The 15,111-nt window shown below is 46.3% G+C and overlaps 1 protein-coding gene across 2 annotated transcripts in view; it reads right to left on the bottom strand.

Moving 5' to 3' along the window:
• RAB31 (RAB31, member RAS oncogene family) overlaps positions 1-9,045 on the bottom strand; it is a 63,932-nt gene extending 54,887 nt beyond the window's left edge. The window contains exon 1 of one of the 2 annotated variants that reach the window (XM_068671641.1): positions 8,897-9,045. In XM_068671641.1, coding sequence (XP_068527742.1) covers positions 8,897-8,935 — 39 coding nt within the window. In that variant the 5' untranslated portion in view covers positions 8,936-9,045. The remainder of the gene's footprint in view (positions 1-8,896) is intronic. The other variant, XM_068671642.1, reaches the window with a different exon arrangement.
• Positions 9,046-15,111: the final 6,066 nt, after the last annotated feature.

Below are 15,111 nucleotides of genomic sequence, written 5' to 3'. Positions count from 1 at the left end.
TTCCCCTTCAGTCTCTCATTTTCTTCCCTCCTTCCCCAGTACTCTCTCTATATATCACTTTTTTTTCCTCCAAATCTCCTCTGTGGTGATTGTTACATCCATTTTTCTACTGGTCATCACTTTATCCAAGCTATTCCTGGAAAACTTTTGGGTGCTAAGGGTCTCACTCTCCATAATTGAAACTTTTATTTATTTATATTTTTAAGTTGGACTTATTCTATGAGCCCCAAAGGTTCCTTCTCGCTGTCATCCTTCACACCAGCCTAAAGTTTTTCCTAAAGGCAAACCTAGTCACAAAATTCTGGATCAACTTAATTACCTGATCAAATAAAGCACAGTCTCCAAAGAGTCTACCAGTTCCTAAAAACCAAGCAGAGGAAAAACTGAGCTACTTCATTGACTGTTAATGTTGAAAGATGGAATCACTCAAAGGCTGTGTTATCTCAAATACTTAATTTACATATTTTTTTTCTTTGTCCTCCACTTAGCCCTGCATTCAGTTGTGTATTAAAGCATGTGCTGAACCTTAAGCTTGGAAATCAATTCAGCCCTTTCAAAGGCTGAAGGATGTACCCCATAACTGCCAAGGAGCACCCCAGTGCTTCGAAATCAAATTAGGGCTTCAGCAACATGATCTTGAATCAGTATTTGTGTTACCAGGTTTTTTACAACAGACATTTTTGTTGTTTAAAACATGCTCCAGGTGCCTCTGTAATGCTCAGGCGTGCTATCAAGCACACCTTGCAGGAAAAAATTAAAATAAAGAAAAATATCAAAGAATAGACTACTCAGAAGAATATTTTCAAAGCCTATTAGCACAAATTATATTCTGCTGCTGCAGTCACAACAGCTGAAGAGATTAACTGTGGGACACACTGCTTTGTTTCTTCATTGACATACAAGCAAGTGAAGACAAAACCAAAGAACCTTTTTTTCTAAGAGTAAGATTATCAGCACAGCAATTGCTATGGTTGAAGGCAGCATGGATTGCGTACCATGAAAGTCCTGTGGCCTAAGTGTGGCTGGAAGCTTCCTGTTCATATCAGCTTTAACGAGATACACTGCAAGTGCTGATTTTATGACTCTTAAAATAGTCCCACTTAAATTACTTATATTTAGTACGCTTCAAGAAAAAGAAAAATGAGGAAAAGTGCTTCCTGTTCAATAAGGGGAATGAGTTCTTTGCACTTCCCAAATCCCTCCAAGAGTTTAGCCAGTCATCAGATTTATCTAGTCACCATGAAGAAGCGTGCCTTTATGTACTGGTAAGCAGTGTTTGTCTGCCAGCGACAGTTTTCCTAAATTAACAAGCAGTATCTTAAGCAAACAATCATAATATTTGCTTCCACAGATGGCAGAAGCTGCTTGAGATTACAATTGTGACTGCGCATGGACAAACACCTCAAGGATCTCAGTCGTGATATGCTCCTAAACTGCTAACCGGAGTGGCAATGTACTTTCCTCCCATTAAATGGGGAAGCTGAAAATGCATTAAAGTCCCAAGAAATGAGCTGACTCAATGAAATGAGCTAATGTATAACTCCATGCTGCTTTCAAGTGAGTCCTGTCCAGGATGATTTTCACACCGCTCTTTGGAAAGCCACCAGCGAGCACAGGAGGCCATGCAAGTTGATGTCAGATCTGTCCCACTGCCCTGAAACACAGCTTTGGATCCTATCTACACGTGAGTTTTGTTTGCTGCAGAACCAAACAGGCCAAAAATAAATAAATAAACATTTTGAAATCAGTCCTACTTCAGGAAGCTCTCCTAACTCTGCTCGTCTCTACAGACAGGCTCTAAAATAAGGGAAAATCTGCCTCAGGCAGTGCCTAACTACAGGTGAGTCCATGCAAGAGGCTGATATTTATCATTTCAAAAGCTCGCTCTGGCAGTGTTTATAGTCCCTGGTGACTATGCAGGGCAGAGAGTGACCCTGGCCAGCCGATGACGATGACGTGAGCCACATCCTGTCACCCTGCTGAACACAGAGGAAACAGTAACTCCGGGACACAAAGTGTCCGGGAGCTGGATCTCGCGCACGTGTGCTCCCACGTGTCTCCCCAAGAAGGACTCAATCTGCCCAAAACAAAAAAGCACAAAACCAAAGACTGCTCTACCCTACCCTCCAAGAAACAGAAAAACCACACACTAGCATTTATGTTTAAAAATAGCCACGCGAAAATAAAAAACATTTGTTCCGCTGACTGCCGTTCAGCTTTCATTACTGGCTCTGCAAGCCTGGAGACTGTAAATTAAAGCACTGGCATGTGCTTACACAGGGCAGCGCTCTGAGGAGGCCCATCGGCCGCATCCGCTGGCTGCTTGCTTCGGTTTTCCTTCTTGTGGCAGTGTTCGAAACTCATTTAGGGGTACAACGAGCCCTGGTGGGGAGCAGAGCACTGAGGACTTGCTCTTCCCTGCCCAAAAAGCAGGGCACAAGTCAACCAACCAGCGTGATTAACACTGGATGGATGTAATTTTTTTTTTTTTTTTTTTGTATTCTATAATTATCCAAAGGAAGTGGAGGGAGGAAAAATAAACTGGCTTCAAACTCCTGTAAAGTTGAGCAGGCTCAGCAGTTAGAAATACTCAAGGATGGAGAAGACTAGATTGAACACCAGCTTATGGTGGCTTTCAAAGGGAAAGTCCATCAGAGCAAGAAACACCAAGAAAATAGGAAGCTGCCTTCCTTTTCCTCCTCCCTCAGCAGGCAAGGTCTGCTCAGGACAAGCTGTCCCCGTGCGTGTCCTCATACCACCCCTGCAGCAAGCCCCCGAGATGCCCACAGGACCCAACAACCAGCTCTGGCCACACATGGGGGCATCGGCTGGCCCCAGAAGCAGCTCTGGGAAAACCCAAGAGGAGGAAAAACCACATATCCAAACAAAGGATGACAAAAGGGGTCGAACCACGATTCCAAACCACCATCCTGCATCAACAGAGGTGACGCAGAGCCAGAGAAGATACAAGCAGCCCTGCGCTCAACAGCTCCAAGGATGGGACATGGCCTGGAAATACGTGATCAACAGACAGTCCCCATTTGGGTCTTCCAGACAAAGATGGCACTTGGAAGAGGGAGCAGAAGGGAGTCAAAAGAAAAGGCAGCTGCTTGAAAGCAAGCAGAGCTGAGCTGTAGCCCCTCTGTAAATGCTTCTCTCAAGAAGGAGCTAGTTTCAGAAATTTTAAGAAGAGTACGTTTATCCAACCTGCATGCTTGCAGAGTCTACATGCTCTCTTCAGACACAACCTAACACTAGCAAAATTTGTCGGCACTGTAATTTATAAACACCATCACAAGCAAAAGCCCTGCAGCCCAACCCAGCCAGTGCCTATTTTGCCACTTCCTTAAACTGGATTTGAATTGCAACAGTAACATCAAAGGAAATAAATCATTGCTGTGGAAACAAGTCTTACTATTAACCTGAGTCTCAGGAAACAGACTTTAAATGCACATTTTAAAAAAGAGACTGAGAGCATTTTTCTCTTCCCCACACATCTCTTGCATGCAGTTTGTGATTGCTTCATAGTCTGCCTCAGCATTACTTTACTAAGGAGGGCTAAAACTGCACTCATCCGTGTTCAAAAAATGGGGTTTATAACCAATTCAACTTCCTTATTTTGGCAGAAAAAGAACAAATTTACTTTTCTCAGAATTACTGTGAAACAAGAAGTGTCACAGCTTTTCAGCCACCACTAAGAAATCAAAAAGAGGGACAGAAGCAAGGGGCTGGGGAAGCCTGGAAAAATAAATAAATAAATAAATAAATAAAGCAGTTTGTAACACTTTAAGCAAAAGAAATAAATACAATTTGACAGGCAGAAAAACTGTGGCCTGCACATGATTTGTGGACGATAGCCACATCAGGATGGTAGGGTCTCATTCAAAAAGAAAGTCAAAACCAGAAGACAGGAGCTGAGCGCTGATGCTCAGTTGATGGGATTCAGTTACATGTCATCCTCCCCAACAAGAGACAGCCACAGGGAATTATTTTTCTGCCCAGTTTATTAATGACAACAAGTTTCTTAATCGGATGCTTTTCAACTACTGGAAATAAAACCCGCTTCCAGTTCTGCCTTCTGCTGCTTCAGAGCTCCTCTGGAGCCATCAGCGTGGTTGTGCTGCTAGACACAAAAACAGAATTTGGCCTCTGCACTTATCTTTTCCTAGAAAGATGTTTGGGTCATAACATTTTGCTCACTCTTCTAGCTAATTCCACTCAAAACTTTTTGGAAAATGCAAGGAAATAAATGTTTGGAAATAGGTCAGGAAAGCAATAAGGCCAATGTCAATATTAAATCATGAATTCCGTTCCTCTGTGGCTCTACACAATAAATTGTTTACCTACATGTTTAGTGTCTACGTTGCAAAAAATCTGATTGCACCACTTAAACCAATTTTATAATTTAATAGGAAAAAATATTTTAGGCTTCTGGACATAATTGTTTATTGATACAAAAGAAAAAGCATTTTTCACTTGTTATTGTAATTGGATCTTTTACGCATTTTTTTGCCCCAGAACAGAACAACCAAGGTCCCCGACTTACATGTATAAAGTGCCTTGGCAGGCTGTTCTTTTGAATGGCAGGGTAGGGCCTGCCTACTAGAGATCATGGAAGCAGCACGTGCATGCCCAAGTGCAAGCTCTGGAGCACGCCTCACCAGCTTTGCCAAGGAAACGGGGCACAGGCAGCCCCACTAATGGTGTGTCTGGCTGCCCGCCTTTCGGTTCCTCATGGGCTTAAAATTGTTGTCCGGTTGAGCACGTGATTTGATATAGGGCTAGGACTTCCAAGGCTTGCACCCACCTTTGTCTTCTGCACTACATCGGTCCCTCTTGTTCCGTTTGAGCCTACAACATTGCAGCTCATGGTTTAGAGTCAAATGAGAAATAAAATTGTTGTCTTTTATAAATTGCAACGCAAACTAAAAGATTCTCAGTCATTCATGTTCCATACAGTGGCTATTAAAAATAAAAATGGGTACTTTGACTTCTCACTGAAAGGTCTGATGTACGTGTGCATCCATTCTGCTACGGGGATTTGTTCTGCATCCAGCACAATCCAGACCTTTACATTATCGTGACATTAGGATAGGAAAACCACAGGGATTTGCTCCTCAAGGAAACTACTACCCCTTTCCCAATTACTTTAAACATCTAACAACTCTGTCTTCAATTCCGCACTCTAGTGCAGACACCGTACAAGGTGAACATTAACAAAGGTAACAAACTGTTCTCCAGACCTGGATCAGACCTGGAAAGTCCCAAGGAAACTTTCTCCTCCACAAAGGAGGTGCCACTCCTTTCACAAGTTTAGGCTCCCCAACTTCAGACAGCATTTTGAGACTACGTGCGAGCATCTTCCAGTCAGCAAGGAAGTGGAAACATAAACAGGAGGATGCAAAACGAAGTCACAGGCAAGGAAGATTTTAGGCGCTATGTTTGGAAAAGCTTTTTACGATACAAGTAGATAAGCTTTGGAATATAGCCCTGGAGAGAACAGAAACCTTTGTCACAAGCCTTTTAGAGCAAGAATGTGTCAGGGAAGTTTTAAGAGGAGCTTTAGGACCAAGGGAGCTCTTCCAGGCCTAACTCCTTTGGTCCTGTGATGAACAGTCACAACATAAAAATGTAGTAAACAAAAACAATAGGAAAGCAGCCACGGAGGTCACTTCAGATGGTAGCTGGCAAGCCACCTCCCACAGCCTCTCTGAAGAGCCTTCAAAGTTTCCTCAGGAAGCGAGAAAGACAAGAAACTTCGCCTCAGTCCTAGACCTGGCAACCTCTCCTGCGGTTGCCACACAGAGTTATGTCAGGACTTGGCAGAGAGATGTAAAATCGCTCCTCCAGCCTGCATTAAGACAACGCCGGGAGCCAGGGCACATGGCACTGTGTGGCCGCAGCCAGATGAGGAAACCCAGACGCTCTTCCCATCTGTGCACCCAGCCACACTTCACCCCTGAAGGAGCCCAGCAGCCCCTCTTCACCCCTTTCTCCTTCATCCCCTCACTAAACCTTGCTCAGTACCAGGAGCAGGCAGCCTCCAATACACAGGCAACCGATGTGAACAAACAACAGGTTGGAGTGAGAGGCCAGGCAGAATTTGGGTTGACAAGACGGGGCTTGGAGCAGATGCTGAAGTGGTTGCATTTACCAAGATGAAGGCGTTCCACATGCGGATACATCACTGCCCAGCAGCGGTAATTTACTACGCGAAGTAGTTTAGGAGCAGGCTTGAGGCCACTTGCACGGCAGCGTGCTCAAGGTAGCTATTAAAATTGTAGCTTCCTTGCTGTTACACCTGAGGCCGTGATGCCTAATCATTTGATTAGGCAGGCATCCTGTTCCTACCAGCCCAGGAGCAAGCTGAAACCATCTCTCCTCACAGAACATTGCTGTCCCAAATCCATGAATAACAAAGCTCCGTGACCAACAAGGCCTGCCTTCCGAACTGACTCACACTACGGATGCCCCAAAACCCCTCTCTGTCATTTCTGGTGTTTCTTTTAGCATCCACAAGCCTCACAACCACCCCATTCTCATGCACTACTTCAGGCTGCTCCAAATCTCTCCCATCACACCCACAGAGCTTAGAAAACTCCAAGCTACTTCTGAGGAAGAAAGAGTGAAATCCAAGTACCAAAATCCAAGCTTTGACAGATTTATGCTGAAAACGACAAGCCAGGTTCTCTCCTGTGCTGCAGCATGACCTGGGCGACATGGGGCTTTTCTTCCAAGGGCCAGTTACGTACTCCCTGTCCCTACTGTTGTGGCTCCAGGCCAGATGTTAGCCCTGATGCACAGCAGTGCCAGCTGGTGGCATGGAGCAAAGCTCTGCCTTCTCTGTCCCCCTCTCTCCTCATGCTCCCATCTACACCAACATAATCCGTAATTTCTAACAAGGATAAGAATGTGGAACGTGGACATGTCAGACTTGACAGATTACTAAGGGATCTGCTAGATTAACCTACCAGGTCTAGGACTAATTGAGAAGATGACTTAAGATTCCTCTTAGTAGATCTCCAAACTTATTTTGGGGTTGCCATCTAACCTTCAGAAGATGAATGGCTGCGGTTGTTCATACACACAGGTACCGTTTCCCTGTACTGGCAGTCTGTCTGAACTTCACGAGGGGATTTCTGAAGTTTTCATCACTTTTGGAAAAACAGAGTGTCAGCCTTCACAGGAAATGAGATGTCTGGTCAGAAGTGGGTGGTTTTCTAGGATTATACACTATTAAAACTCAGGAAGGAACATCTTCTCACTAATCACCGACTACTAAGCAAATGTAACTACAAATACTTACATCTTCCCCGGGGTTTCCACTGCCACCCTATCATTTTAATGAATCTGCAGAGTAATTACATACTCCTGGTAACACAGGGCTGCTTTACAGCTTTCTTTTCCTGTCTTAAAAGTAAACAATTGGCCTGCAAAACCTCCAGTACATTTCAGTGTTACACAACAGCAGTAAGCAGTGGGCAAGAGGAATGTCATTCCACAAGACACTTCACCTCTAGAAAATTACAGGATTTTCTGCTGGGGGAGAAAAAGACTAAAGACGCATCCACATGTTCTACCACAGGCTCCTCAGGTCTGTGTAAACCGCATTTATTTTGTCTCTGTGCCATCTCGAAAGCTGCAGGCAGGAATTTTCGCTGCGAAGGGAGGACTGGCCATTGCCAAATAGTCCCCGGTGCCCTGGCACCACGTCCTGGCGCTTACCCAGGGCAAAGTACCCACTCCTGCTGGGCGAAGTGTCAACACACACCACGGAGCACGGCGGCTGCCTTAGTTTCGTGTTCAAACCTTCAGCTCGCTTGTACTGCGTGAAAGAGTTCACCCTAAAATGCCTTCATTCATGCAGCTCTCTGGGTGTTCGTGGTGATAAGGACCTAACCGCGGCATGACTCGCATCCGATACGTTTGATTTAAGAAGGAAATAAAAAAAACACAAGTAGCCATGCTTGGCTGGTGACTGTCAGAGAGAGGGGGGGGGAGTCTGTTCTCCCCGCAGTGTTTATATCCCCACTTGGATGTGCAGTTCCCTCTGTGCAGGGCAGAGCGGGGGCAGGCGGAGCCAAAGTGCAAAGCTAAGCACATTGTTGCTCCAGATGTTAAACGCACACACGATTTCACCAAAAAAAAAAAAAAAAAAAAAAAAAGGAAAAGAAAAGAAAGAAGGAAAAAAAAAGAAAGAAGAAAAAAAAAAAAAGAAAAGGAAAAAGGGAAAAAAAATGGAAAACTTTAAAAATAAAGTGAAAGAGGGGAAAGAAGTTGCAGGATGGCAGTCCTGTGAGGGGTCAAGGCACAGCTTTGAAAAAAGCACCCGCCGGTACGAGGGGGCCGAGGCTCGGCTCCCGGCCGTGTCCCCCCCTTGCTGCCGGGGGGAACCCGGCCGGGGAGGGCTCAAGGCGCTGGAAAACCCCTCCGGGGGACCCCCCCCTAAAAATATGGCCCCTCGCACCTCCCCCCACCCCCCTTAAAAAAGCCGAAAAGAAGTTGAAAAGTGATTAAAAAGGGGAATAAACAAGCACACAAAGAGCAGAGCCGCCCCCCCCCGGAGGCTGCCAAGTCTCGGCGTGGAGGAATTCAGGGCGGCCGAGCCCCCCCAAGCCCCGGCCCGGGCCGACGGGGGGGGAGAAGGAGCGGGGGTAGGGAGAGGGGAGCTGGAAACCTCCCCCTTTTTTTTTTTTTTTTCCCCCCCTCCTCAACCCCCACCTGCGGCAGCGGCCGAGAAAAGCGGGCCAACAACCTCAATAATAACAAAAGGAGGAGAATAATTAAAAAATCAGAAGAAATAACAAGAAGAAGAAAAATCCTCCCCCCCCTCCCCCCCCCCCCAAAAAAAAAAAAAAAAAAAAAAAAAACCCTCGGTGCCGCCGCTGCTACTCACTCCAAGCAGACACACTTTCAGCTCGCGTATCGCCATCATCTGCCCGGGGCCGAGCCGCTCCGCATCCCCCTGCAGCCCCGCACGGCCCCGCACCGCCCCGCACCGCCGGCCGGAACGGGCCCCGCCGCCGCCCCACGGCCCCGCCTCGCCCCTGCCCGCGGCGGGACCGGCCCCCGAAGGGGGGGACGCCCCCGGAGGCTCCCGTCTGGGTTTGCACAAGAGCAGCCCGCGGGCACGCCGGTATTTGGGGTTGGAAGGCCGGCTGCGCCCCGCTGCCGGGCTGCCCCGGGTTTAACGGGGGGAGCTTGGTGGGGCGGGAGCACGGGGAAGGAGCTGGGGGTTGTCTGCTGGGCTTTAAGGCACGTAGCTTCTGTCCCAGGGGCTGCTTGAGCCCTCCCTTGGTGCTGTTTTGTCGTGTTGAGCAGGTAGAGAGTCGCTTGGGGAAAACGGGGAAAATCTCGGTTAGTCACTAGGAGGGCACTGCCGCGCCTGTAGGAGCGTCCTGGCATTTATGGTGTCAGGAATTAGTTCCACCTTGGGGCCGCAGGCTGGTGGGCCAGGAGGTGTCTGTGCTCCCCCAGCCCTCCCTGGGCCAAGCATCCTTGGAAATGGTGTCCCCAGGGAGGGAACCCCAAGGCTTTTCTGGTAGGGCTGGTCAGGAAGGGGTGTCAGAGGAGAGACCCAACAGAGAGGTGCTTGGGATTGATCTTTTTATTATTATTATTATTATTATTTTTAATGGTGGATTTATCAAAGAGGAAGGAAACAGCAAGTTTTCAGGCAGCCCATGCAGGATATTGCTAGTACTCTGCCTACTCAGTCTCCTACAAGACTGCCTTATACTGTAGGGTCTTTCACTGAACAAATAAAATACTGTTGCTAACATACAAAATTTTCTTTTTTTTTTTTACTGATAGCACAACTCATTCAAACCAGCTCAACATTTCAGCCAGTAGTTAACTCTACAAATTGGCAGGAGGCATGGAGTTTTAGGGCTTTACACCACCCTTTTTATCAATTTTAAGCCCAGGTTAAATGTTGCCCCTCTGACCTTTGGTCACACCTTTCCCCTGAGACTCCCAGGCAGTGTTACGGTTCAGGATCATCTATTGTACAAATCCATTTTTCGGTCACATCTTCAAACCTTCTGTGCCTCTCGTATATCCCAGTTGCCATCTATATTCTGCAGAAACAGACTGACAAGCAGAGCGCTGTGTTCAAAGCCATTCAGTGTCACGCTCACGGCTTGTCCATACGTGCGCTCAGATTCAGCTACAACAATGAAATGCTAATGAGATGATACGTCAAGAAGCTTAATGAACCATCCCATGTGGCATTGACTCTGCAGTTTTTGCTGAGACACCATCGTTTTCCAAAGCCTCTCAGTGCAGACATGCACTGGAGTACGGTGAATAAAGCTCCAGTTTGGGAGAGCACTTGCTTAAGCCCATTCATTTTCAGGATGGTGATGCATCCCGCTGCCTTCAAAGCCCTGTAAGCCCAGATGTAACACAAATCAGTGCCAGAGAAATCCACCTGGGAAAGCAAGCCCCATTGCCACGTTTCTTCTCATCTGTGGAAACATCTTCTCAAATACTCAGTGGTGAAACAGGAATCATTGCTAGAAAGGCTAAAGCACAGACCTCACACGATATAGCAAATAATTAATCAGCTACTTACAAACAAGCAAAGTGTTTAATACAGTAGCACAAAGTTGACCAAGTGTTAGCTGTTCAGGCCGAAACAGCAGGAGAGACAGCATTAAGGAAGGGCAATTTAACTTGCACACAAAGGAGACAAAAAAAAAAAAAAAAAAAAAAAAAGCTCAGAACCAGAAAGAAAAAGAAGTCCCCCAAAACTACAGAGATAAGAAGAGAGAAAAATAACAACACAAACAGACTCGTGCTCAAGTATTAAAAAAAGCCAATGACGTCTCTTCTTCCAGGAACTGGCATAATCCTTGTGTTTGTCTGCATGCAAGAAGCTGTGGTCAGGAAAACATTTTTGAGGAATTGGTCATGTTTCAGTGTTTTCAAACGTCTGGTTAAAAGGAAACAAAAACAAGCCTTTGCATCCTAAAGGTTTGTTGTTTTCTTTTCTTTGATAGCATCTTTTTCAAGTCATAACTCTAAGTTTTGAAACAATGATTTGCCTCATTTCTTTCTACCCAACTGTGCCTAGTTTTGGGGAAATACAGTCAAGCAGTTTTGTTTTTCAGTAGCACTCCGCTGGGGTTCCAAGTAACCCGTTCTCTGCTCAGAAATCACTTGCTTCTGTTTCCAGAAAGTGGAGGAGACAGGCCATCCTTCACCTTATTCTAATTTTATAACCCTGCAATTGCACCGATCTCAAATTAGATCTCACCGAGTTGCACTGATCTCACCCTCAGTGTGAGATTCAGCTCCTCGGAGCTGGGCTTAAGCCAGCAAGATGCGATCAGGCTCAAGGTGTCTCCGAGTGTGAAAGCTGGAAAGTTTGTTCAGGCCTGTCTCCAGCTGGAAATTCAAGGTAGTGCTGGTTGCTGTGGGAAGGTAGAATTGATTCGCCCTTCATTTTGTGGTGGTTTGTGTCTTGCTTTCTTAATAATTTTTTCCTTAGACAGCTCGAGTGAGACTATCCTGTCGTTCAGCCTGGTTTTCTCCGAGTAACATCACTGGTTTCACATGAATAGACCCACTGAGGAAAGGAAGCAAGAAAGCTGTCTGGAGAGGTGAACAAGAGCGAGAATCAGAAAAACGTGGTTATCCTGCTGCCTCCAGCATTGCCTGGCTGCAGAACCTGTGATGAGGTGTTTGTCAGCACTCCGCCTTGGCCTGTCACAAAAAAAAAGAAAGAAAAAGTTAAAAAAAAAAAAAAAAGAAAAAAAAAAAAGCAGTGTAATGGTATTTATCTAGCCTGCATTGTTCAGAAACTGGATGCTCGTGAGGTGCTGGCAAGGCTCCCAGGCACACGAAGGCATCTGCCTGCCTGCCCCTGCTTTCGCCCTCCTCTTGGCTGGTGACTCTGGCCCAGGCTGGGGGCTGCACGGAGCAGGGGCCACTTAACCCCACGCTGCCGTGGGGGGCCTGTCTGTGCTCCTGGATGTGCAAAGCAGCCGTGGCAGGCAGACAACACGCCGGCGCCTGCCCGGGGAACTGCCAAAACCCCTTCCAAGGAAAGCAGCTGCCGCCGAGCGGGCAGTTCTCAGAGCGGGAGGAGAGGCTTCCAGCTCAGAGCCTGCGTCCTGTGCACAGCCCCGTGGTTATGAAACGGCCCCGCTTCTGGAAGATGCTGCTTTCTGGTTGTTTGTTTTCTCCATCGACAGGAAGGCCAGAAAAAGGCTGCTCTGGTCCGGCATCACCAAACTCCTTGGATGTGAAAAATGCAGAAGAGGAATGGCCTGGCAGAAGGAAGGAATGGCCGATTGCAGTCACACACATCTTAAGCCACTGCAATTTCTTTTACTTTGGTGGGGTTATTCCACTTTATTTCTCAGGCAAAAAAATGTAAAATAGGCCCTTCACAGCCCACTGACCCCAATGCTGACTCCAGGAGAATCCGCAGCTGCCTTCAGTGTACTGAGGAGCTGCTTCATGTTTTAACATCTCTTCGTGGCATTTATATGGCCCAGTCACTCCCTCCCGAAGAGAAAATCTGCTGGGAAAGGTTAGAGGGGAGTAAACCGCTGCAAGATGCTACTTGCAGTTTCACTGCCAACTGCTCCGAAAGAAGCGGGGATTGTTTGCAGAAAGCTTACTGGCATGCTTCTCGATGGACTTTGAAACAGATGTGCTGTTCCTAAAGCATTTAGGAAATGTTCCTGAAGCATTTTCCCTAAAGGGAAGGATTTTTGGCAATATAAATGTGTACACTTGTAAAGAGGGACAAGTTTACCCTGCTCATTTGCTGTCAACCCCCAGGGCAATCTGCTATCATAGGAGAGTGCTAGTGAAAACTCGTTCAAGTTTTCTCATTCCTCTGCAACTCCTGTGTCATGGCCCCGACCTGGACCTGATGAGAGTACTGCATTTCTCCACTCTGACTGTTCTACCAGGAAAATCAAAAAGACCTGAAAAACAGAAGCTGAGGTGCAATATGAGAATGCCACAGATAGGCAAATTAGTGCCAAGAAAGGATAAGACCTAGCTAAAGAAAAATATTGGCTCAATTGAAAAATAGATGCAAATTGGCCTTAGACATGTTTAGACTGGAAGTTAGGAGCAGGGCTTTTCAAGGCTTTGGAAAATTTTTCTGATAGTAGCTGTCAGAGCAAGAAATGAAACCAAATGAAAAAAAAAAAATAAAATTATGCAAGAAGAAATTTCTGAGATGACCTGAAACAGCAGAAGTCAAGACCCAGTGACACAATAGATTATTTCTAATGATTTGCCAGTCAGCATCAATTGTTTAGGGCTGGACATCAGGCCTGATGTATCACAAATGAATTAAGGTAGAGCCCTTTCCACTGAGATTGAAATCACCAAAGTATTTCATTTAGTCCAGCAAAAGCCACCCAGCTGTTTCAGCCTGTGCTTCCACAGGCTGAATTCATGCTCTCAATTACTGATGGAAGCTCCATATCTTACTATCAGTCTCTTTTTTCATTATGAACCCTATAAAAACATTTACATGAGCCAGTAATGTTGGACGAGCCCTTTCTCCTGTTGCATTCCATACAAAACTCTGCCTGAGCATGCACGCTTTTGCAATGTAAACAGCAAAGGTTGTTGTGATTTCACGTAGCAATGCACAGCTCAGAACAGGGGGCTCGTGATCTGTGGGTTCATTTTTCAGACCCTCCTCTCCTCTCCTCTCCTCTCCTCTCCTCTCCTCTCCTCTCCTCTCCTCTCCTCTCCTCTCCTCTCCTCTCCTCTCCTCTCCTCTCCTCTCCTCTCCTCTCCTCTCCTCTCCTCTCCTCTCCTCTCCTCTCCTCTCCTCTCCTCTCCTCTCCTCTCCTCTCCTCTCCTCTCCTCTCCTCTCCTCTCCTCTCCTCTCCTCTCCTCTCCTCTCCTCTCCTCTCCTCTCCTCTCCTCTCCTCTCCTCTCCTCTCCTCTCCTCTCCTCTCCTCTCCTCTCCTCTCCTCTCCTCTCCTCTCCTCTCCTCTCCTCTCCTCTCTCCTCTCCTCTCCTCTCCTCTCCTCTCCTCTCCGGTCTCATGACAAATTGCAGCTGGATTTACTGAACAGTAAAGCTGTCTCCTTCTAGCAGTATATTCTGCAGTATAATTTTCCTGTACAGAACAGGAGAGTATCTAGTGGCTAACTTCACCCAGTTCACCACCATTAGCTCTGTATGGGGAGAAGGAGCCTGTGTTTACTACCAAATGAAAGGAGGCCATCCACAATTCTCCTTTTAATTGAGCTTAGCCTTGTAAAGTATGAAAAGGGTATTATATTAAGGCCAATGTTTTACTGTCAAGTAAGCAGGCTCCTATTGTGCGTATTGCCAAGCAGAGATAACAGGGCTCTTATGCAGTCAGAAATTTGGCCTGCCAAGTAGGCATCAGGTTGTATAAAGCACACTCAGTGCGTGTGTGTGTGCATGTACTGCCAGCCAGAGGTTTGAGCTTGGCATTGATTTTTCCCATGAAATCCTCAGGCAACAAATGCATGCTGATAGGTGTTTCCTTTGTTTGCAGGAGACCCGAACCAGGGATCTTCCGAACAGGTCTCAGTAATTCTTTTTCATATGAAATTGCCCCTATCCATACCAGCCTTGCGGTAGTTTAGGTGTGGACTCGGATGCCTGCAGCCAGGCTGGAAAGTCTTTCCTATCTTTTTATCTGCACCAGTGCAACTGAGCGTTTGCTAAAAACTATCATGAGGCGACTGAAAAGGAGAAATTAAAATTCAGTTGTAAGTGACGTTGTGGCTGAGGAGATTTATTTTCTGACTGAACTTGACTTAGTTGTTTAACAGTGCTACCTGTATCTAGTTAACAGGAAAGCAATCTGAGAGAGAAATCTCAGAGGGAGAAAAGAAATCTGGTCACAATATTGCTGCAAGAAAACTATCTCATTATTCCCAAAAGACCTCCTGAAGCATGAATGATAGAGTTCCTAACATTCTGTTCATTTCTTTGTTTCTGCTGTGAATAAAATATTGGTGTGCTTGAGCTTCAGTCTGAGTTTGGGGGGTGTGACCTCCTCCCACCACCAATCTAAACAGTCCCAAAATGTGGAGGATATTTGACATAAATTGCAAATCCCTTCTGGGTTCTAGGTCCTTTATGAGGACA

This window comes from Anas acuta, chromosome 2 (genome assembly GCF_963932015.1).
Source record: "Anas acuta chromosome 2, bAnaAcu1.1, whole genome shotgun sequence".
Taxonomy (NCBI): Eukaryota; Metazoa; Chordata; class Aves; order Anseriformes; family Anatidae; genus Anas; species Anas acuta.
This window is presented reverse-complemented; position numbering and strand designations above follow the sequence as displayed.